Genomic DNA, 23,384 nt, shown 5'->3' on the forward strand with positions numbered 1-23,384 from the left:
CAGAAAAAAAAACCAGAAAAAGACCTTTGTAAAATATATATTTCGCTTGTGAATCTGCGAAGGGACTGCGTGAATTTACTCGTTTGGTTCGAAAGTAATTTTCCGCGCTATTTCTCTATATACATATATATATATATATATATATATATGTATGTATGTATGTATGTATATATAATATTATATAAATAAAAATGTGTGTGCCCTTTTACAAAACAAATGAAAAAGGAAAAATGCACGAGAACAATAAGAGAGTGTACATATGTGTAATATCGTCTCATTAACTTCATTATAGTCATCCTCTGGTGGACAGATTTCAACATGTACAAAATTAAAGTATATTTGTAGCAAGTAGAAGTCTGTAATAATATACAGTATTCCAGGTAGAGTTGTAGCATGTGTAAACAAGATGACATACAAACACAGAGAAAACTCAAGGTTGTAAAGAAACCATTTGTGTCGATAATTAATTATAACAATGAAATTTGTTTAAATCTTAACGTACATATCCCATCTATATGTATATATTCGATTTAGTAATTGATATTGTAATTATTATTATTATATTATTCTATTATTATATTGTATTAATTATTAAAACTATTATTTATGGTCGCAATTTTGAAAAAATTGAGACAAATAAGTATTTTTAAGCGAATATTGCGTTTAAGCAGTTAGGTTTAATGTCCGTAGCTAAAAGGTTAGATAGGAAGTAGATACATATCGTTACTATTGTTATTAATTATTAGTATTGCTGAGAATTTTCTATCCACGCTTTGATCCGCCTTGGTCAAAGTTAGCATTGAGCGTTTTAAATAAACATTTCGTGGATTGGTTCGAGAGAATCCTCGCCGAGTTTAGCCTGCTTGAGAGTCTAGAGATGTGGGGGGAAGGTTTTTTAATGTATTTAAAATTAAAGATTGAAAATGGCAAAAAAGAAATACAAGAAAGCGGATCAATGCGTGATGGATCGTTCAGCGAATCCTAAGTATTACCATTGACATATACCTGTTCCACATATCAAGGTCGTAGGAATCCCTAGAACCACCACCACGTGTCATATCAATGTCTCTAACGATCCCTTAGACACAATTTTTACATACCCTTATACTTACCTTCCCCCTCCGCCTCCTCCTCCTAATCACCCTTGCCCCTCTGTATCTATCGCTTTCCTCTTTTTCTGCCAACATTTTCTACTCTTCACTTCCTTCAATCCGAGAGAAAGAGAGAGAGAGAGAGAGAGAGAGAGAGAGAGAGAGAGAGAGAGAGAGAGAGAGAACAACTAAAATTGCTGGGCAAAGAAAACAGCGTTTCTTCGAATATAACCGGACATTCGATGATCTAGCATAGAAACTTATCTAGGATAGATTCGAAAGGATTTAGATTTTCGATGAATGGATTAGGCAGCTTTGTAATCGACAGCTTTACAGTTGAACTTTAGAGAATAGATATAAGAATGATCGTGCTACAGTTTGCAAAAATGACACAGGCTCCACCTATATGACTTAATATCCATAGAAGATTTAGCTTTATCAGGCCTGTATCGTTTTCTTTGCTCAGAAATCGTTCCACCTTACTGTGTATTATCGATTGTACCCCAGCCCCGACCCAAAACCTCCCCTAAACGTCACTTCGTTATTATACATCTGAGCCAAAAGGTCTCTATGCTCTGTCTTCCCATTGCTGCGTCAAAAGACAAATTAGATATGATAAGGTTTGTTAATTGTATACATCGTACACTGAAAGATACACCGTCATCGCCACCCACGTTAACATGCAAACCACACACACACACACACACACATATATGTATACACCGACAAAACACTGCAAACTGGAAAGAAAGGACTCGCACTGCGTCAAGATAGTCCAAAACGGATCGGTAATGCTAATGTCTAACAAGGATGAGCCAAGATTTGTGATTTCTGTCATTTCTCCAAATAGGCTCCACTGCGACACGTGTTATGCGTGAAAACTTTGCCTCTGAATCAACGAGAAAAACCTGTGTTAACGATTAATCTGTAATGTAATTATTCAACTGTGTGCTTAATATTTTTTGCTAAAATTACTCGAGATCTGCTCTGCGGTTCTACTGTACAGATTTTTTTGTCTGGCACTCTTTTCGGCCAAATTCTGCATTTATATAGAACTCTAGCAATAGTATACCTGAAAATTGTATTAAGTATTAGTTGAACAATTGTACGACCTGTATCTTGTTTCTCTGTCGAAGATTGGCCATCTCCAGGAACAATTGTATTCCAAACACTACTGGTCAAGACTCTTAAACGATGAGGGACAGAGATTCGTACACACATGTACACACGCAAACATGAGTGTAGAAGGAAAGAGTGAGAGAGAGAGAGAGAGAGAGAGAGAGAGAGAGAGAAAGCTTGAAAAACTAAACAACATACATATACAGACAGACAAAGAAACACAATTGTAATGTGTATATTACTACTACTACTTGTATGTCGTACGCTCTAATGTTGTTTGAGAAGTTATTTGCGAGTCAATTATCTGTGCCTAGCAGCCCTGTGCACCCTATAAAATGTACCACCGTTCTGATATGAGATGAGACAACAATTAAACGGACAAAAAAGAACTCCAATGACGATATTATAGAACAGAACACGAGAGATGTGTTTTATCACAAATTGCACTCTGTATACATAGTTCGCACAATGATCTGTTCCTATTTTGGAATCAGTTTTTTCGGATTTGCCAAGAATGTATATCTACACAGATATCTATATATCTATATAATATAAAAATATATATACATATATAGAGGGGGTATGAGAGAGACGGAGAGAGAGAGAGAGAGGGAGAGAGAGAGAGAGAGAGAGAGAAAGAAAGAGAAAGAAACTGAATATGTGAAATATAATTATTGAAATCTAGCTCTGGAATTGTTACCTTCTCGACCATTTAGTGTCCAAAACTCGATTAGCAAACACATGCAGTTATCGCAAGATAAAATTGTACACAAATCTTCATAGACTATAGACTTGCATCCATCGAACAGTCTCGTAAGGCTAGTAGTGCAATTTTTTGTTTCTTCTTCGTGCGTTCAGGCATATGTACGAGATGTGCAACCGTGCATATTGGGAAATTGATGGTTTATCAAGGACCATTGGAACGATGACGAGACACTATTTGTTCGAATGGAAAAAGCAGCTTTTCTCTCATTTTTATCGTCGCACGGTCATAGTTTCCAGTGGTGCTTGACGAGAGGGGGACTCGCTCCGGAACGAACATTTTGTCAGGGTACCGCTTTTGGTGTTCCATTTCGAAATCGAACAACTATGATGGCCCAAGCCACGTGAATTTTTCCTTAGAATAAGAAAAGATAAACACATGGCCGACTGTTAGATCGATAGCCAACGAATAAAGCTGTGTAGACATACGTAATAAATCTATTGTTAATCGATTGTTCGTACAACGATTGGTACTTTCTTCGAGTACTTCAAATTGGCACATATCAGAAAAAGACAAAATCATTTCGGTAGAATCATTGCAATAATTTTCCTTCGCCTCTTTTCTAGAGGATTTCGCGAACCTTTGTACGAAATTTCATAGAACTACGTCAGAAACGTGTTACGAACATGGATGGAAGGTTCCTGGATGATTCCGCGAATTGGCCAACGGTCCAGGCGTCTCTCGCAATTATTATTATTATATTATCCCGCTGGAAATACTTTGCTGGAAAAGTGTCGATGGGAAAGTATTTTAGAAGTAAATAAATTATTTTTCAATAAAACAAGGTACTTATTACGAGGGAAGGGGGGGGGGGGGGAGAGAGAGAGAGAGAGAGTACGTTGTATACTGCAATTGGCAAAATTCTTGGCACGACATGTGGTTGGCCTAAAATCCTTTTTATCCCCGCGACGCTTGCTTTGTTATCATCATTATCGCTCTGCAGTCTGCACTACCGCAAATTAACAGCATTACATGATACGTATATGCAAATTCGCATGTATATATATATATAAATATATATATATATATTTATAATAAATGATTATTAACGATATAGATAAAAACCGAGCTTCGTGGCTCGCCGGAACTCTGATATAGCAATGAGAGAAAAAAGAACCGTCACACACTGAACACAACAGCACAATTACCACGCATCCACGCACACCCATTATTATAAACAAATAAGAATTATCCGTGAATAAATTATACGCGCGTAAGATATGTGTAAATTTTGCTCACGTGGAAAGGTCTTTGTTGACCGATCGAACACGTTGGATCTACGCTACTCAAATGTTGCACACTGCTCACCCAATTATTATTGAAACGATTTATAACAGGTGTGTGACATGTTCGACGCGTTAACGAATAAAGTCATTGATCGATCCGACCTACAGCCATTTTTCCTCGGTGAATCAAACTTTGTTAATCGATCACGAGCTCAACTGTCGTCAAAGACCTTTCGCACCTGATTATTTAACTTTTTCAACATGCGAGAGAGACAAAAATTAAACTTGCAAATTTTTAAGCAATTTTCTGTATAAATATAACAATGTGTACGCGTGTAAGAATTATAAACGGATTATATATCATATATACCCCTCACTCTCATATAATGTGATTACACTGAATTACACTGTAGAAGTATGCGAAACGCTTGTATGTGTGCTTAGAAAAAAAGATAAATCACGAGTGGCGCAGATATATATATGGATAGTCGCAGTTTCTTTCGGATAACTTTTCTTCGCAATGAAATATAGTATACTATATATTATATATATATATATATATATATATATATATATGTTGTTTCAGGCAAATCAAAAGTGAAACGGGAGCAAAACTTTCCAGGCTATCATGGTTTCTGTATATATATATATATATATAAGATGAGAGAAGCGAGTGAGTTTTGAGGGATTTTGGCTCTGTTTGGCAGAGAAGCTATAGAGATGAGTAGTAACGATTGAAGAGTTGGAGAATATGTACGAGAGAAAGAAAGCTTATTATTCGGAGGATATAACACACTGAGCGCTGAATAGTAAAAAGACATGGTAGGCTATTATGGTTAATAGTCGCTAGCCGATATAGTGATGTAGTGAATTATCCTTTAGATTTATTTTAAGTTCTTAATTATAATTGTTACTATAACTTTATTATCGTATCACATTTACACACTGTAACACTATTCTATTATAATAACAATATTTACCTGTGCATATTGACATATTATGGAGTCACATCATTAAACATATACTACTCAATATATATATCAGCGTGAACGACTCGATTCATTAACACCCACACCATAAACCATGCATATATACCTACTCTACAGAATATAATAATATTAATAATAATAATTTATTCCTCTCGCCAGATATACAGGGTTGTTCAGATAAAACGAATCAGATCATGGACGTAAAATGCCTTTTAACTTGGTAACTAGAAGAGTTAGCAATTTTTGCTGCACAGCCTTTCTGAACGCAAGTCAAAGCACATTTCAAAAAGTTCTTATAGCAAAAATTGCTAACTCTTCCAGTTACGAAAATAAAAGGCATTTTATGTCCATGATCTGATTCGTTTTATCTGAACAATCCTGTATAATATATGTATATATATATATATACATATATATTCTGACTGAAATATCGCAGGTCTTCAGCGATAAATACAGAAGTCGGCTGCACTGGCTTAAAGGGAATAATTTTCAGACTGCAATTTCTCTTAAGTCGATGCATTCGATGTGATTACATATATATATATATATATATATATATATTAGGGTGGGGTCGTTAAAAAAAAATTTTTTGCGGATCCTTAAAAAACACTAGTATTTGATGAGAAACTACAGTGGTTGAAACCTGTGGCCTGACAAATTATGAAAACACGTGCCTCACTGCGATCAAATATAATTTTCGAATGATTTTACAGTTTTTCGCAGATAACTCATGAAATATTCGATTCTATGAAAAGACGCATATAACCTTTTCTCTGAAGAATTAAATTCTACATAATAAAGGTTCTATACATTTTTCTTCTAGAATGCATACCAATCGAGATATTGCTGAAAAATCGATCCTCTTTTTCGTTTATACACATTATATTGATATGTTTATATGAATAATTATTTTTAGTTTATCGTACAATTAACATATTTTATTAAATTAAGAGAAATGAAATGTGTAACCATAGCGAAATTAGAATAACTACTCATATGAGCATATGTCAATATAATGTGTATAAACGAAAAAGAGGATCGATTTTTCAGCAATATCTCGATTAATATGCATTCTAGAAGAAAAATGTATAGAACCTTTATTATGTAGAATTTAATTCTTCAGAGAAAAGGTTATATGCGTCTTTTCATAGAATCGAATATTTAATAAGTTATCTGCGAAAAACTGTAAAAATTCTTCGAAAATTATATTTGATCGCAATGAGGCACGTGTTTTCATCATTTATCTCAGGCCACAGGTTTCAACCACTGTAGTTTCTCATCAAATACTAGTATTTTTTAAGGATCCGCCAAAAATTTTTTTTTAATGACCACCCTAATATATATATATATATGTTTGTATATTTTATTTTAATAAATATAAACCTGCATGTGCTATCCACTCGATTCATTTTTCAAATAGATCTCTGCGATTCGAAAAACAACAAAATCTTTGTCAATGTATTCCAAAAATGTGCTTCTTTTTTCATATACGAAGTACAATTTTCTTCATTGAATAGGGATTATTTTATTTATTTTTTTTTCAACCACGTTAAACACCAAACAAATTTTGCAAATATTTACCACATATATTTTCCACGTTTGTCTCTTATTTTGTTTTTAACGATAAATAACGGGGTAGAGGGGATTCTTTCTAGTTTTTTGTTGAATTTTTAGCTGGGGAACGAGAGAATAACGATTACAAAGATTAATTACACGAGATAAGCAGCACAGATCATTATCGAGATGTACTATACTCACTTTACTTACTTGCCACTCGATCATTTTCATCCACTCTTTTCACAAAGGTTCAATTACCATTCCCATGCAACAATCTGGCATACGCGCGATGGAGTAAAAAAAATCACTTTCCATTATCTTTTCATTCTCTCTTCTGTTTCAAATCTGTCATTTGTAAATAATGATGAAGGAAGAAAAATGGAGGAATAGGAAAAATGAGAAATCGAGTGACCTGACAATTGGCTGAGAGATAATTTTAATTTGTCAAACGCTTTTCGTTCATCGCTATCTCTTCTTTCTTCTAATTTTCCACCTCTCTCTTAGGCCCATTTTCCTTTCGTTTTATCGCTGTTGCGATGAAGGAAAGTCTCGTTGATCGACATTGAAAATACCAGAGAAAGTGGAATGAATATTTAAAATAATGGAGTGGTCGTGACTGATGCGAATTTAACGATGTTAAATTAAACTGAAGCTATTTATTTTTTTAATCTGCAAAATTAGATAGACGTTAAGTTACGAATGTAAAAATATGTAAATAAGCGAGCATAGTCTTCCTGAATAAAAAATAATAGTTCCTACGTCACTGTAGCAGGTGATGAATGTTGAAGAATTTTTTTTTTTGTTTTTTTTCTATCAAGAATTCAGCACCACTCTCTATCATTTATTAATATTATACATGTATAGGTTTAAAAGATATATTGGATTTTATATACACAGGGGATTTCCCGAAAGAGGGACTCTTCCGAGACTTGGAAGTTTGTAAGATTTTATTTGTTTTAATTGTTCCATCGATCGAGATTAATATTTATTCACATTTGCCATATATCTCATTGATTATGCATTGTTTCTTTCACAGAGGAATTTTTCGTTAAATTAAATCACTGGCGCATATAGCGTGGGGGAGGGCTAGTTCATCCAACACGAGTGTACACACAGAGATTATGCAATTAAGATTATTTCACTGGTGGAAACGTGTGTGTTCGATTCAAGATGGCTGATAAAAAAGTCCTTCGCAAAAAAATAAGAAATATCGATTGTGCTTGCTTGAAATAGAGCCTTGTGCATGCAACCAATTTATATTATATGCTTTTAGCGATTTTACTCTATCCGCGAGCATGCGCACGTTTTGTAAAAGCTATGAAAGACCTAGCTAGCTCTTTTCTTACCTATATATATATATTTGATATTCAGAGTCAGTCCAGTTTAAGAAAATCTTCGCATCTCGGCGTATAAACAATTTGACACTCGGTCACTATTCTTCGAGGGAAATGGACTTTGGCCGTGCGACATGGCAGAGATGTCAGGAAATTTCATTTCTTATAACGACCATTCGACAATACTCGGAACATTCTTCGGAGATCTTTTCAGCTAAAAATATCAATTGTCGATATTCTTCCAGGCTCGCGTTTCTTTCGTGCGTATATGTATATATGGGAGGATTAAAGGCACGAGATAATTTTACAAGAATCTGATATTAAAAACTGCTGTAAGTAATGTATATTTTCGTATTTACAGGTATAGGTATAAGTTAGTAAGTGGTTATTCAAGTATATGTATATATACATATATGTATTGTAGTAAAAATATAAAGTGCAATTTTTCAAGATCCATTTGAAAAATCGACTACGCCTTCAATTTCTCCTCTCTGTTTTTTTTTTTTTTTTCCCTTCTTTCTTTCTTTTGTAGAAAAAATGTTGTTCGCCCTTGTGTTTCCTCAGATTTCTGACAAATTAACAGGGTTTTGTAAAAGTCTGCTTGATAATTCGGTGGAGAAATTGAAATTGCGTCGATTTGAGAAATGAAATGTTGAAAATAAAGAATTTGCTTTCACTGAAAGCGAATCTGGTTCCTCCGGTGATCGAGAATTCTAGTCTCTCTCGAGGATAGTTGAGGTTTCTCCTTGTAAGTTGTTGTAGTAAGTATAGAAAAAAAGAGAGTTGTGTGCGAGATAGGGTGGTGGCCGGCTGAGTTTCGAGATTCATCGAGCCCTTTCCATCTCGCGCATGGCGTTACTCGGTACCCCCGGTGGTAAAGCTGCCTCGCCAGCTCGAGCTTCGGGGTCGCCACTGGCAGCCTCCGAGTCCTTGAAACGCTTGTACTTCCCTGTGTGGTTAATCAATCATAGATGATTGTAGACATTTTTTGTTATTTTTCCAAACGGGCGCGTGCGTGTACCTATATAGTTTAGTTTAGTTAAAAAATCGCCAAGGACTCACTGGCCAGTTTAATCATGGTGATTCCCCACCAGATGCTCCAGCCCCATCCAACGAGGCAGAATAAAACTGTGAATAATTGACCCACGCCCACGATGAGATTTACGATAAAGGCACCAAGCCTGGACTTGAAGGTAGCCACCGAGGAGAATCTTGGCTGACCGACGCAAAGATTGAACAAGCCACTCCAAAATGTGCCTGCGATCACAGAGAAAACAATATTTTTCTATGCAATGTATGTGTGTGGGGTCGGGGAAGAGGGAGGGATGGACGGACGGAAGGACGGACGGCTGCTGGATACGGAGAGTTTAAGGAGCTCAGAGCTTACCAGAGCCTGGTAAAAGAACATTCCAAAGCAGACAAAACCAGGCGAGCGGTAGAGGTAAACAGGGGATGGCAGCCCTCATCATCGAGTTGTGCTCGACCAAAACATCTGGAATCTTAGCTCTTGGTTCCTGACGAACAAATTGCGTTTGTTGGACAAATTTCTACATATCGTTTCATCAGTTTCAATTGTACATGTATATGCATATATATCATTGGGAGGGGGGGGGGGGGGGGGGGGGGGTGCGTTGTTCGTTTTATCGTCGTTTACCTCTGACAAAGGGGGTGGTGCGACGCTGGTAAGGCTGTGCTTGGCGCGTATACTTTTCCTGCGTTGAGAATCGTTGCTCCGTCCTTTGTACTTGCAGCATTTGCATGGATTGCAGGATCTGCAGGATCTGCAAGATCTGCAAGGGTCGCAGGATCCGCAAGTGGCGAAGATTCTTCTGCAAAGTGCACCGAATCTTCTCTCTGGTGGACAACAGGTCTGAGTCTCCGCCGGTGCAACTCGTCCTCTTCTCTTGCAGCATTTCAGATCCTTCAGTCGTGTACACCCGATGCTCTCAGGAAGCCTGAAATTCCCACAATCGATAAATACTCTCCATCCATTTCTCACACTTACCGCAAGTTGGATTTAAAATTGAGCTCGCACGTGGCAGACTTTCGTTTACCTGAAGCTCGATCTGAATTTGGACCAAGAGCCGGAAGGCACGGGTGCATCGGGTACTGCGGCGGCCGCAGGTGTGACCGTTGCAGCCTGCATCTGTGGCTTGGGTTGATTCCGTTTGGGCCACAGGATCCCCTTGGGATCCCGTCGACAGGCCAAGCACCTCATGTCCGGACACTTGCAACAACCACCCACCGATCTTCTCCACCTCGACCACAATTTTTCAGCCGCTTCTTGCTCGCTACTGCTATTACCACCCAGCACTCTGAAACCATCCAATCGACCCAATATGTTTACAAGCGAGTACCCGATTGGAGGAGAAGAGCAGCTGAGATATTCTATATATATATAAAAATGGCGGACCGAGTAAAGTGCGCTAGAAAGTTAATTAGGGAAACAATTCAGCGCGAGGACACGTGCATGGCGGCCGGAGTGTTGCGAACAAGTTTTCAGATGAATTTCTTACGCGATCCTACGATGGCTTATCATTAATTGCCAATTGGATAAAAATTATTGCGCAGGGGCCAATTGCATAGATCGAGTTGCTGGTCTTATCCGTGGAATTGCTCGGAATGGCTAGGCGTGTCCGTGCAGTTTCAGACTATTAAAAGTCGATCGCGGGCGTGACTGGCTAAAATTAAAGTTGGATTCAGAAAAATTGCACCGGTTAATATCAGCTGCGGAGCGCCTTCGGAAGTTGGCCGGAAGTGAATCAGGTCGCATTCGAGCACGATGGGTCTTCCGGCCCCCCGCTCTCTGCCAGCTGCAATACAATTCTGATAATGCGATTGCCGATGATAATGTCAAATTTGCCTCTTGTGTCCAAAAGTTTCTCACAAAATTACTCCATCGATCCCGTGCACCGCGGCACCACGTCATGCCATACATCAGCTGCACCTTTCATTTTCAAAAGAAACGCGAAAGAATCGTGCGAAAAGTTTTCGTCACGGCCAACAATTTTTCCCTCCCTGCAAGTTTCACGAGAAGCAGCGAAAGCACTCTACATACATATATATTATTGCTTTCTCGCGCAAACCATTCGCGCGCCCTGCAACTTTCGATCATTCTCAAGATTATTATATATGCCTTTAAATATCGTGCCCACGCAGTATATACTTTGACGCACTTTGAGAGAGGTAAACCATGCTTGAGAATCAACATTGGGTGCATGGAAAAAGAATCGATGTAATAAGTAAAAGTATAAGTCTCAAAGATTGGCCTATTTTTCAATTACAGAGAAATATCAATTATTATGACGAAGGTTAAACAAATGTTGCGTGCTACGGATAAGAGAGAAATAATATTAAAGCAATGATAAGAGACTGGAGTTATTCGCAAGATGGTAAAATCAGTGCGAGCGAGCGACGAATTTATCTGGGCGCAGGTGGTCCGAGGGCGTTTTCGGCTACACGTACTCCAGCGCCAGAGTCAACTCACACTCATTTCAATCGCAGGAATTCTCGATAACGAAGTTACCAACGTTAGATCGACTGGACTGACCGAGCAAATATATATAGAGTACTTCAGTTAAAAAGTAATACATTTGTAGCGAACTTTAAATAAATAAAAATTCAATACAATTTTAAAAGCTTGTTTAGAATTAAACTTTTGAGTTATTCTCCCTTGCAGCATTATATCCAGATTGTTTATTTCACAGGTGCACAACGTTAAATATAACGCAATTTAACATATTAACCTTGCGAATGATGAAAATTGAAAAATGGAAATTTCTTCGTTTCCATTTTAAATCGAAATTGCCAACGGTACGTTCATTAAGAGCAGTAGTTGAAAATCGCGTCCCCTATATATATATATATATATATATATATATATATATGACTGCAGTACAGAGTTTAGGAAAAATGAGAGAGACTGTATATGCGATTAACGCGCGCGGTCGATTCGCGGTTCGGAATGCAGGCAAAATTTGTGGAAGGTGAGATGGTGCTGAGGGTAAGTGCGTGCGAAGAATGGATTTACCTGGGCACGTGGCGAGGGCCGAGGGGTAGTGGAGAGTGGGCGCCGTTGATCCGCGGGGATCCGTGGGTAGTTTTGGGCCAACACAGAGCTAAACGGTCAATCGCGGAACTGGCTCGAATTGGAGGAATTCTCGACTGCGCGGAGTGACCATCGTCACTGGCCAGGACTGAGTCAAAGATTGCAGGTGCCGCAGTCGTCGGGGGTTGGTCAGGCCTCTCGGGGACGAAGGGTGGCTCTCTCTCTCTCTCTCTCTCTCTCTCTCTCTCGGGGAGGGGTGGGATGGGGTGGCCCAATGGTCACGCAAAGATCTCGCCTTCGCGTCCCCTTAGCATATACACAACGCCCAGCCGTGTAGAAATCGATAACGACTCACCTGCCAAGTTCTTTACCTCATCAGCCTTTCGAAGGTGTGCGCTCGCCGTCGCCGCCGCCACCCCCCAACACCCCCGCGAGCCCCTCCAACGTCCTACAGAAAAATTCACCCCGAAATTCCAAGAGAGAATCAACCCTGTATCGTCCTCCAACGTCGACATCCCTGCTCTCTGGTCGCGGGACCAAAACCACCCCCACCCCCACCCCCGCATACATCGGAGGACGCAAAGCTAAATACAAAATTCTACAATCTTTTCGCGAGACCTGAGAACAATGCTCGATTCGCGTGCGAGAGAAAGTCACTTTTTGCAATTCTATTGTTTCAGAAACAAACGAGGCAATTTGTCGCCACGCAATCTACAGCTTGGCGACGCGACGCTACGCGACGCGACGCGCGACGCTGCAACCGGCCGAGCGAAATGCATGGGACGACCGTATATACACGTTGCGCGTTGCGCGCTAAAGAATTTCTGCAAAGGACAATTATAATGATAATCCTTAGCAGCTGATGGGAGATAGTCTCGTTGGAGAACGACCGTTCGACCTTGGCCCAATAATGTCGAGGCTCTCACGCCCATGCAAAAGTCCAAGGGGTGCGGGGATTTGTCCAAGATTTAGCAAGGGTGAAGCCGAAAGGCACATCTCACGCACCACCTTTCTACCTGACACACTTTTCCAAGCGTGACCTTCGAAGCTGACGCAATCGCCGGACAACCGTTCGTTTCAGAGAAATTTCCTCGAGTCCCCTGGAGAAAGGGGCAAAATGGCGAATGATAGTTTTATCGCGGCCAGATAAGCCGCAATACGAACCGTCGCCTTAAGAATTCTGCTGCACGAAACCAATGTAATATGCCTTGTTTCTGCTCCAACGTTTATTTCCTCTCGTTAAAAAAAGAGAAAAAAAAAATGCTATATAGCATTCCTGCAGCGGCGCGTCTTTGAGTCGACGCTCTGCGACTGGAAATCGATCTCGAAAGGCTCGACCGCTTCGATTCCTCGGACTTGGTAGGACAAAGCGTTTTCAACTACAATTTTTTCACCTCCTAAGTATATTACGACGACGCGACGGGCCTGTGAAACTCGACTCTCGATAAGAAAATAATAATTCTCCACTCGATTCTTAGCCCTTATTGGGCCGACGCGACGCGACACGCCTCCCTCTTTTCTAGTCTCCTCGTTTCCTCTCATCCACCTTTTCAAATACACAAGCCGTATACGTGGCACGCAAAAAGAAAACTCTTAATTACCACCGTGGAGAGCCGCGGTATCGATTCCATGCACCCATGCACGCATCGTCGAAGAATCGAGACATGAATCCAAACGCGATTGATTCTCCCCTGGCAAATACCACGAGTTGCGTTGGATTTTGAGAGCTAATCGGAATGACACAAAGGCCGCTAATACAAGCGGGACGCAGAGACACTTTGTCCTTTAAAGATTAATTTTCACTCATCTCTATAGCTGCGCGCACGATCACCGTGCACTCTTCGACCAGCCTAATTTCGAATAACGTAGAAGAATACTTGTATGATTTTTTTATTATTCATAGCGATCGAAATGAATTAAGATATCTGAATAATTAGAACGTGCTAATATCATTTTCAAGTGTAACGTGAACGCTGTAACAGCAGATTTGGGTAAGCTTGATAGTCTTTTTAAGCTATATACCAAATAGGGTGCCTTCTCGTCGATATATATTTCTTTATGATGCATGAGAAAAAATGGAGTTCCACGCTCTTCGGCCAAAGTCAATAGAGTTCAGAAAAAGTCTGATAAATTTTTTCTATTTATAAATCAGCCTGGAATAATTATTTGGCGTAACTTTGAAAAGTTAAAGTTTTGTTTACCAACCGAACGATTGACCAATATCCAGAGACCACGCGACGCAGGAAAATCGATGAACAGTTTCAGAAATAATTAGACTGCCAATATTTTTATCTGCTGATTTCAGGTAAGAGGATTCGTGCGCCTTGGTATAGAAAGTGTAGACAATAAAATGTTGCTTTGGTATAAGAAGGAACGATAAAACGATGGTTTAACTGCTTGGGCGAAGAAACTAATGAGAGTTCGTGTGATATTATAAACAGCCTGCACCTTTCAGTGACTCACAATAGCCTGCAATAGCGTGACGGTATATATATATATATATAGTGAGTTCCTATAGGAATGTTGGTGTGTCGGTGCTAACATAAATACATAATACACTCTGGTATAATCGTGTACAAGAGGATTATGGCAGTTTTGTTTAAGCAACTGAACAAAGTTCCTTTTGATCGTGAGATATATCTCCCTGACCAAGAGAAATAAAGAGCTCGACCCGTACGTGATTCGTCAAAAGCACACCACTTGGGTCACCACACCCTCAAATCCGCCATCGATCTCCTATAAATTTCAACCTTCGCATTCATCCATTATAAATCTTATGAAAAAAATTAAGTGCCATTCATTGGAAATCACCGATCAAAGGCCATCGTAACCTTTCCTCTTGTTATTCCTCGCACAGATGAGAGTCCTGTTAGGACGAACAGGGGACAAATTTATCGATTCGCGCTAGGTTAGGATTTTCCTTCTGATTTATCATCACCACCCTAGCCTCCGCTTTGTCCATGGCGAGTCAAATGTAAATCCAAGGTAGATCGATAAATGGCCACCGTCGAAGGTGGAGGTTTACAACTGCTTGCATGGGGTCGATGAACTCTGGATCTGTCAGGAGTAATGTAAGGTAGGCCAGGCTCTAGCTGGCGCCATTATTCCCTCGATAAATCACCGATAGCCCACCCCCGAATGCATTTACTTTGCAAATTTCACCCCCATGGTATATAGACGCGAGACACCCCAATACCAATATCTCAATCCCACTCTTTTCCATTTGTATTATACTCATCATTTTTAAATCGACGTACGCACCGACGGGAAATTAAATTATCATGCACTGATTCGCGTTACTGCAGAGATTGAACAATTCGCGTTTCTTCGTTCCTCGAGAATCTATATATCATTCGACGCTCCCTCTCTCTCTCTCTCTCTCTCTAGGTGTGACCCCGCAGAACCCCGATAAGCGAATTTTGTTCATTGACATCAGAGCGATACCATGCACAGCTGCATGGCTGCAAAGAAGATGCACTCTCGATTAGTGAAATAGGGGGAGGGCCTAATACTCGAAGCACAAAGCATAAATAAACCGATAGGAATCTACGCTTTCGCCTTTCCCCCTTTTATCTGATCGTTACACTTTCAGGAAAGACGTTTATTTATTTTTATATAAAATCCAACTCTAAATCCGGACGGTGAAATCTCGCCAAAAGTATCAGAAACTTTCTTGCTCGAGCCACTCTCGTTGATAATTGGAGCAGATATTCCAATGACAATGAAAAAGCGTCGAGGAAAGAAATATAACTGGCGCGTTATTAATTTCTGTTCAAATTTCACGCATGACTAATTCAATCTTGGGGCGCTTGAGGTTTTCCGAGGGTACGAAAGGATCTATATATAGGATTGATCGAATAATCGAGGTCTTGGAAGAAAGATAATTCAGTGAGTTATTTTAAAAATAATGGACATAAAAAAACCCTCAAGACATTGATCGCGTAAAGATTTCAAATTTTTCTATATGCAAACTTGTGCAGGTACATATATACATTCTATGCCTCGCGTTTACACTGCAGTATATGCAGTATAGCTTATTGAGACCTATACTATACTTGGTCCCTAAAAGAATACATCATGTCGATGAATTACTTTATCGAGTAATTCGGTGGTATTACAGTTACTGCAGGAAAATTACAATTTTCCTGCAGTATGAAGATTTCTTGTCAAATTACCGTTTATTCAACGATCAATTGGATAATAAATGAAAAATATTTAAATTGGTGGATTTTTTATGCGCGATTATAGATGTCGTAAGAACTTACGCAGGTTCGCCGTTTTGTTCGAGATGCATAACGTTTCCACTGAGCGTCTCGATTTCCTGGGGCCTTTTGACCACGTGCACGCCTTTCTTCTCCCTAGGGGACGAGACTCCTTTAACCGTATCGACGCTGACCCCGGTATCCGTGGATCCAGCACTTTCCAAGGACGCACTGGATACACCAGTGGACCTTAGGGAAGGATTGCTACCACGATTTCCCCTGTTCAATCCTTTCCCTTCGCTATTCTCACTGGTCCCAAGCTTCAACGACTCCCCATTTGCATCGACCCGCACGCTATTCCCCTTGGCAGCCATCGACATCGCATCCGCTCTCGCCAAATTCGACTCCAACGCGGCCATTTTGTCCCCGGCCACCCCCAAATCCTTCCTGATGTTCTCCATTATCACTTCCGGCGTCTCAACGTCTCTCGTCGACTCACTTTTCTCGGAGGAACTCTTTTCGAGGGTCTCCTTGGATTCCGCCATTTTGGTACCATCCACTAAGGAGGAGGTCGAGGAGGACGAAGAAATTCCATCCTTCGCTTGAACCAACTTGGTATTCGGCGATTTCGAAGGGTCTGGGATGTCCTTGTTAGGCTTCTGCTCGGTGCTACCGTTCAATCTCACCTGATTCTTCGTCGATTGACCGACGGTCCTGGGACTTGCAGTTTTCGGGCTACCGGTACCTGGCGAACCACTGTCATTCACGCTCTTCAATCTGCTTATCTTAGGTAACCTGGAAACCGCCTTTTGAAAATTGTTCGTCCTCTCCTCCTTAGGAGCGGCAGCTTGTTTTAGCACCTGTACCACCGGAGCCTCCTCCTTTGTTGCCGAAGAATCGCTCGACTTTTCTTCGTCCTTGGCAACGGGACTCGTCGATTTCGAATCTTTGGGCGTTTGGTCGATCTTCAGAGGTTGCACAGCCGTGGTGGTCGTCGTATTGACCACGCTGGAAGTTCCAGTAGCTCCTGATGACTTTTTCAAAAGCTCCAATAAAGCCAATTCCTCGGAAGCCTGCAGAGGACTCTTTTGGTCAGCAACGTTCTCCATTACGGAGTTGTCAGACTTTTCACTCTCCCCACTCTTAGTCCCATCATCCTTTACATCTTCGTCGCTCTTCCTCGTCTCCTTCTTCTCGTCTCTCTTCGCCTCCTCCCCCTCCCCCTCCTTGGCAACTGCTGGTACTTTCAGACTAATGAACCTGTTGTTGTTATTGCTCAAGGACGAAGTGGAATTGGACTTTTTCGCAGAAGCGAACGCCTTCAGGGGTATCTTGGAGGGAGAGGTTAAACGTTCCCTGCTGGAATTTTGATTCTGAACCGACCTCTTGTTCGAAAGACTCTTCGGCGGTAGGGCAGCTCTGAGATTTTTTCCAGGCGAGATCCTAGAGTTCCCCCTGAAGTGATCGCCTCTCCTCAACGGCGCTGCTTTCTGATTCGGTGGCTTCGTTGGAGTTCCCTGAATGGGTGAGAGCCTACTGGTGGATTTGGAAATGGAACGTCTGGACAATCCTGGTTTGCCACTAGCTTCGATGTTGGTCGTTGACAGGCTTAAACGATTTTTAGAGTTGTCCACTCTTTTACTGGCCGGTGATGTTGAACGATCGTTCGTTTTACCAAGGGAGACCGAACGCCGTCGAGTTGGTTGCGGTATCAAGCTTCTTCTTGGACTGTTTTGCTGCGAGATTGAACCTGAGGAAGCGAGGACAAAAATTCACAGTATAAGATTTGTTTAATCTATACGTACCATAACCATATATATTATTTAATTTTACATAAAAACTCTCAATTATATATATATATATATATATATATATCTCATCAATCGTAAGAGCTATCAAAGTTTGCACAAAAGACTCGTTAAAAACTTATCTTTATTTATATATACTCTCTAAATCTCAATAAGTGAAATTTCACTTATTGTAAGTGTATATACACTTATTCGATAAGTCAAAAATCGTTCGCTTAGAATAAGTGAATAGAATAATGGTCACCATTTGGATAAAAGTTTCAGTTTTTCAAAAGTGAAGAATGCCTTCACTTATGGAATAAGTGAAATTTTCACTTATTCGAGTTTAGAGAGTAGATTGAAAAAGATTGCGTAAAAAATTCATATAAGATATCGCGTAGTCGCACGTATATGGACGAATGAATTTTGACGTTTAAAAAGTATATATATATATATATATATATAGATAAAAGGAGATGCGAGATAAGCGCACTCTAGAGAGTAGAGTTGGAGTATACCTTTGCGATCAGACTTTCTTCCAGGGTCGGAATTATCGGGTGACTCGTTCCTGGATCTTGCCCTGGGCGGTGGTGGCTTGAATCCTTTACCCCTGAAGGGGGAGATTCTTCCCGTGGGAAGGTTGGAAGGTGAAGGGGAAGGGGAACGCTCCCCCGTCGATTCCGGATTGGCCTCCGCCAGGATAACGAAGCTGGAGCGCCTGTGCGCCCTGGCGTAGGTGATCGAGGCCGGGGCGACCTTATAGGGCTCCGGCGCCCTAGGAGGCGGCGGCACCGCCATACCACCGACGCCCGACGTCGGCGACGCCGAGAGGTAACGGGCGTCGGGCGCCACCAGCACTCGAAATGGCGGGGCCTCCCGGAATCCTTGTCCCCCCCCTCCCTCCTCGTGCCGCCTCATCTTCGCCGACGTCCCTTCAGGACCCTCATACAGACAAGGGACCACCTGCACTCGCGATCCTCCCCTCCTACCTTCTCTTCACCTGCAAAACCATTCGATATCACGTCTCACACTGCAGCACTATGTGCTATATAGAATATATTGCATCTCGCGAAAAAAATAACGGTAAATGCATGCATGGAAGACCCTCATGCATATATAAAACTCGATCTCTGCAGCGACTCATTCATTATCACCGCCAAACGATCGAATTTCATTCGCAAATGGAAGAACCGAGAACCAGGGAAGCGAACGAAGTGCAGGAAAAAGAAATTCTACGCGATGCGGCCGTTAACAACGGTAAATAATTAACAACTCGTAAAGCTCGCGATAATTACCGCAGCCCACCGAGTTGCTATCATCTAGTGGTAGAACGTGCTGGCCACGCTCTCATAATCAAGCGCCCTCTCTCTCTCTCTCTCTCTCTCTCTCTCTCTCTCTCTGTTATTATATTGGTCAGCCAGATTTTTTCCAAAGATCGCTCGCAGTCTGCATGCAGTTACGTATTCGCTCGATATCGGGGCAAAAATTTGGCAATTTGACAATTTGGTCCAATCGATCCATCGTCATGCACGTTTTATTTATCTTAGCTCGTTACAGAGGGGTGGATATATTTTGGAGGACAGTTATCCATCCTGGAATGGCCGAATTTAATCACGGTTGCATCAAAACGACCTCGCGAGTCTCGAGCATAACTCACCATGTGTAACAGCTCGTAACGCCATCCAGGGCTGATTTACGAGCGCCACTCGCGCTACGAATCAATGACCACGAAACTTTAGACGCCATGCAGTTGACGACTAATTTATTTTGTCGAGGAACACGTCTTACCTCCCCCCCCCCCCCCCCTCCATCTTCTCTCGGAACAGTTGTAAGAAAGAAAAACAAAGATAATCTGTAAATGAATGAATTATTTTGGGTACATCATGCACAAGGGCGATAAAAGCGAGCGATTTAAATTATTCTTAGCGCGTCTTCCGCGTGTGACCGTCTGCGTTGGTTCGAAGGCGAAATCTCTTTAATAGGCAGCGAGCCCTTTGTAAAAGAACGAAAGTCCAAGCAACTAGGTCGACACGGTGATCGATCACCGGCCATTTTCCTCAATAGAATTCATCAATTGTACCGGAAGTCTAAAAACATTCGGTCACCTTGACCCCGAGTGGTCATACCGAAAAATGGTCGTACTTGATGTTTGTCATTATATCTCTTTCACACGGAGCCACGCAGTATTTACAAGGAGGACGATCGAGGCTGTGTGTGTTTTGAAAGAAAAATATCTCTTTTGGGGCCGTTGCGCCGATGGCCCGCACGGATACGAGTAACTCAAATTTCCACGGCTAAATAACCTATATACATGCATGCGCATGATAAAATCTCGCGAAAGGCTCAATGTCTGTTTTATTCTATGACGTATGTATATATAGTCATGCGCTCATTAATTCGAACCATATAATCGATTGCATATGCCACTTAAATTTAGATAATGCAGGCCGCAATGACCATCGGCTTTCCTGCCGTAAATCCCGCGCGAAAATACAGCTATATAGCACTCGATAAACTATAATAAAATGTCCTGTATTTTTGTACAACGAACGGAATTCAATGTTTATGCGGGTAAAACTTTTGCTGCAATTTCACATCGAGATGTTAAGATTGGCATTGTTTCTTAATGATTTTTTCTCGGCTCATTGGCAAAGTGTGCCGGATAATGCAAAATGATAGAGTGGAAAGTTGAGTTGTGAAATTAGAGGGGGTTAATTTCCGATGTGCCGTGACAGATTACACAGGCTGAGATGGCTCAACAACTGGGTTGGTCCAATTAACATCCGTTGCACAATATTTCACGAAGGATCTCTCATTTCTTTCTTTCTTTCTCCTGCACACACACACACACACACACACACACACAGAAGGCGCTTTCCAAGCTGGCGACTCGCTTGCTTGGTGTAACGAGCGCATCGTCGCAGCTCACCGGGCTACAAATCAGAAGCGGAAAATTTCATAAAGCCCCTCCCTCTCTCTCTCTCTCTCTCTCTCTCTCTCTCTTTGACATACTCTGTTTGTCTCGTTGCTGGATTTTCCAAAAATTCTCGCGGCAATACACACATTTTTTGCTTCCACTTGCCAACATTAGCAATGAAGCGTATACGAAAATGTTAACGAGCTCTCTTCTCGATCTCCCTTTAGCAGCGCGCGCGCGCACACACACTTTCTCCTCTTCGAGTTACCGAGCTCTGCTACCACTATCCAGGTGATTTTCCGAAATTGACTGCACAGCTCCTTATTGCGCGAGAATGTGCACGACGATATAGTATACCAATAAAAAGATGAAATAATCCATTATAAGCTTCTCGAGAGGGCGATGACCCCGCGACAACTCGTGTGTTTACGCGCTGGCAATTTCCGCGTAGCGTATATATATATATATATATATATATACGTATAACATATCCATCGTCTAACTCGCTCCGCCCGATTATTTGTTTAACAATCGTTGCAGCGCCGTGCGCAGCGACCCGAACGATTCTTGCGTGGAACATTTCCGCATTTGTATATACGCCTATATTGCTTATTCGACCCGTTCTTGCGGCCACCTCCTCCCAACGATCCAGTTATTCCCCGAATAATCACTCATCCCCTTCGGAAAAGCTACTCAAACGACCCACTTATTCCTCTCATCCTTCTTTATCTCTCAACTTTTTATGTTAATCCTTTCGCTACACAATTACAGCAGATTAACGACCCAGATTCATACGAGACTCTCGGATAAAGGCTGCGATAAAACGTTTACAAAAGCCCATTAATTTTCCACACATTTTGCCCATTTTCCTCCGTCTCCTGCACATATCGGAAATAACTCGAACAATTTTCCTTGCGCGTTTGCTAGCTCTGTGTGCAATCACTCAGCTATATCTTCATGTTAAGTGTCCGGGCGGGTTTTCAGTACACTGTCGTCTATAATACTATATACGTAACGCGCGCGCTGGAAATTCATGTCGGAAACCTGGAAAACCCGGAAGGAAAATTTTAGATCGATATTGGAACTCGCACGCGAGCACTAAAAACGGAAAATTCAGGAAATTCCGAAGGATATCAGTTGGAAAATCTGAAACTTTATTTGTCAACTCGATAGATTTTCCTGCATTGCTTCGGGGGAAATTTGTTGGGGAGAAATGAGGGATTTTCCATTAAATGACAAATGAATGGAGGAGAAGATTAGGAAAGTATATCTATTTTAAGAAAGGCTTTGTGCGTTTTTCGCGTCGGAGGGTGAAATCAAGATGGCTGCGCGCGTTTATCGTGGAACGGAAGTGGAAAACTTGGTGTGCGATAAGAAGAAAATTCCGCGAGATTCTTCGTCGCGGCGAGTGGTGAGGTCGGTCCTTTATCGATCTGATTCAAATCCAAGAGCATATATACTTGGAGTCCGAGCCACGAGGGTCCGTGTGTTAATAATCGTCGCGCAGGAAAACACCGTACTACTACTGGTCGAGGGGAAATAAACCGTGGAAAAGGCAATTGTGAATTTTCCTATATGCAAGATTTGCACGATTTTCGAGAAGACGATGAGTTGTTTTTCTCTTTCGCGATAGCGAGCCATCATTTATCTTTGCAGGAATGTTCTCTCGCTAGATTGGGGAGGGACGGGCTGATACGATATGGCGAATTTTCGATAAGGGTTGTCCAGTGGCCCTCGACCACTTACCTGGCTACCAGGTGGTCGGCTTGGTCGCGAATCAGGTAACTCGAGGCACGGAACATTTACGAAGACGCGCGCACACGAGGTAAGAGACTCATCGTCTTCGCGTGAGCACGAACGCGTTCTTACTGGGCAGCGCACAGCACAGCCAGAGCGAAGCGGAGTGCTGTGCTGGCTGGCCGCTGGCTGGGCTGGGGCCGGGCCGAACGAACGAACGAAGGAGTTGGTTCGCTTTCGGTCGGGGCACTCGGCTCGGCGCGCGCCCGATCGCCACACCACATCGTCCTTTCCACATGCAACTTAATTTTCACCCTACGTACATCACGCACCATTTGCCAAAACGCTCTCTTCCCCCTATATACCCAGAAATCTATTTAAACTTTCCTCTCCTCTTATATACTATATCTATATATATATATAATATAGCCTGCACCCAGCACCTCCTACAATCGACGAACGCGCGCAACAAATTTCACAATCATTCCTGCGACCAATCCTTCAAAACCACTCGAAATAAGCTCGTCCAATGCAGACTATACGTTTCCGCACTAAAAATAACAATTTTCAACATAATATATATATATATATATATCCAACAGCGTTTTCCTCTC

The 23,384-nt window shown here is 41.4% G+C and overlaps 1 protein-coding gene across 1 annotated transcript; it reads right to left on the reverse strand.

The window, feature by feature from the left end:
- Window positions 1–8,394: 8,394 nt before the first annotated feature.
- Window positions 8,395–23,241, reverse strand: stum (stumble). Its single transcript, XM_066730627.1, has 8 exons — window positions 22,780–23,241; window positions 18,635–19,116; window positions 16,393–18,079; window positions 10,134–10,394; window positions 9,734–10,034; window positions 9,467–9,593; window positions 9,142–9,336; window positions 8,395–9,028 (listed from the first exon to the last, which is right to left on the reverse strand). Exons 2-8 carry the CDS (start codon window positions 19,032–19,034, stop codon window positions 8,904–8,906), a joined length of 3,096 nt encoding a protein of 1,031 aa, XP_066586724.1. The 5' UTR covers window positions 19,035–19,116; window positions 22,780–23,241; the 3' UTR covers window positions 8,395–8,903.
- Window positions 23,242–23,384: the final 143 nt, after the last annotated feature.

The sequence above is a fragment of the Prorops nasuta genome, unplaced genomic scaffold (genome assembly GCF_024137725.1).
Source record: "Prorops nasuta isolate Cenicafe-Biocafe unplaced genomic scaffold, Cenicafe_Pnas_1.2 PNAS00008, whole genome shotgun sequence".
In the NCBI taxonomy this organism is placed as follows: domain Eukaryota; kingdom Metazoa; phylum Arthropoda; class Insecta; order Hymenoptera; family Bethylidae; genus Prorops; species Prorops nasuta.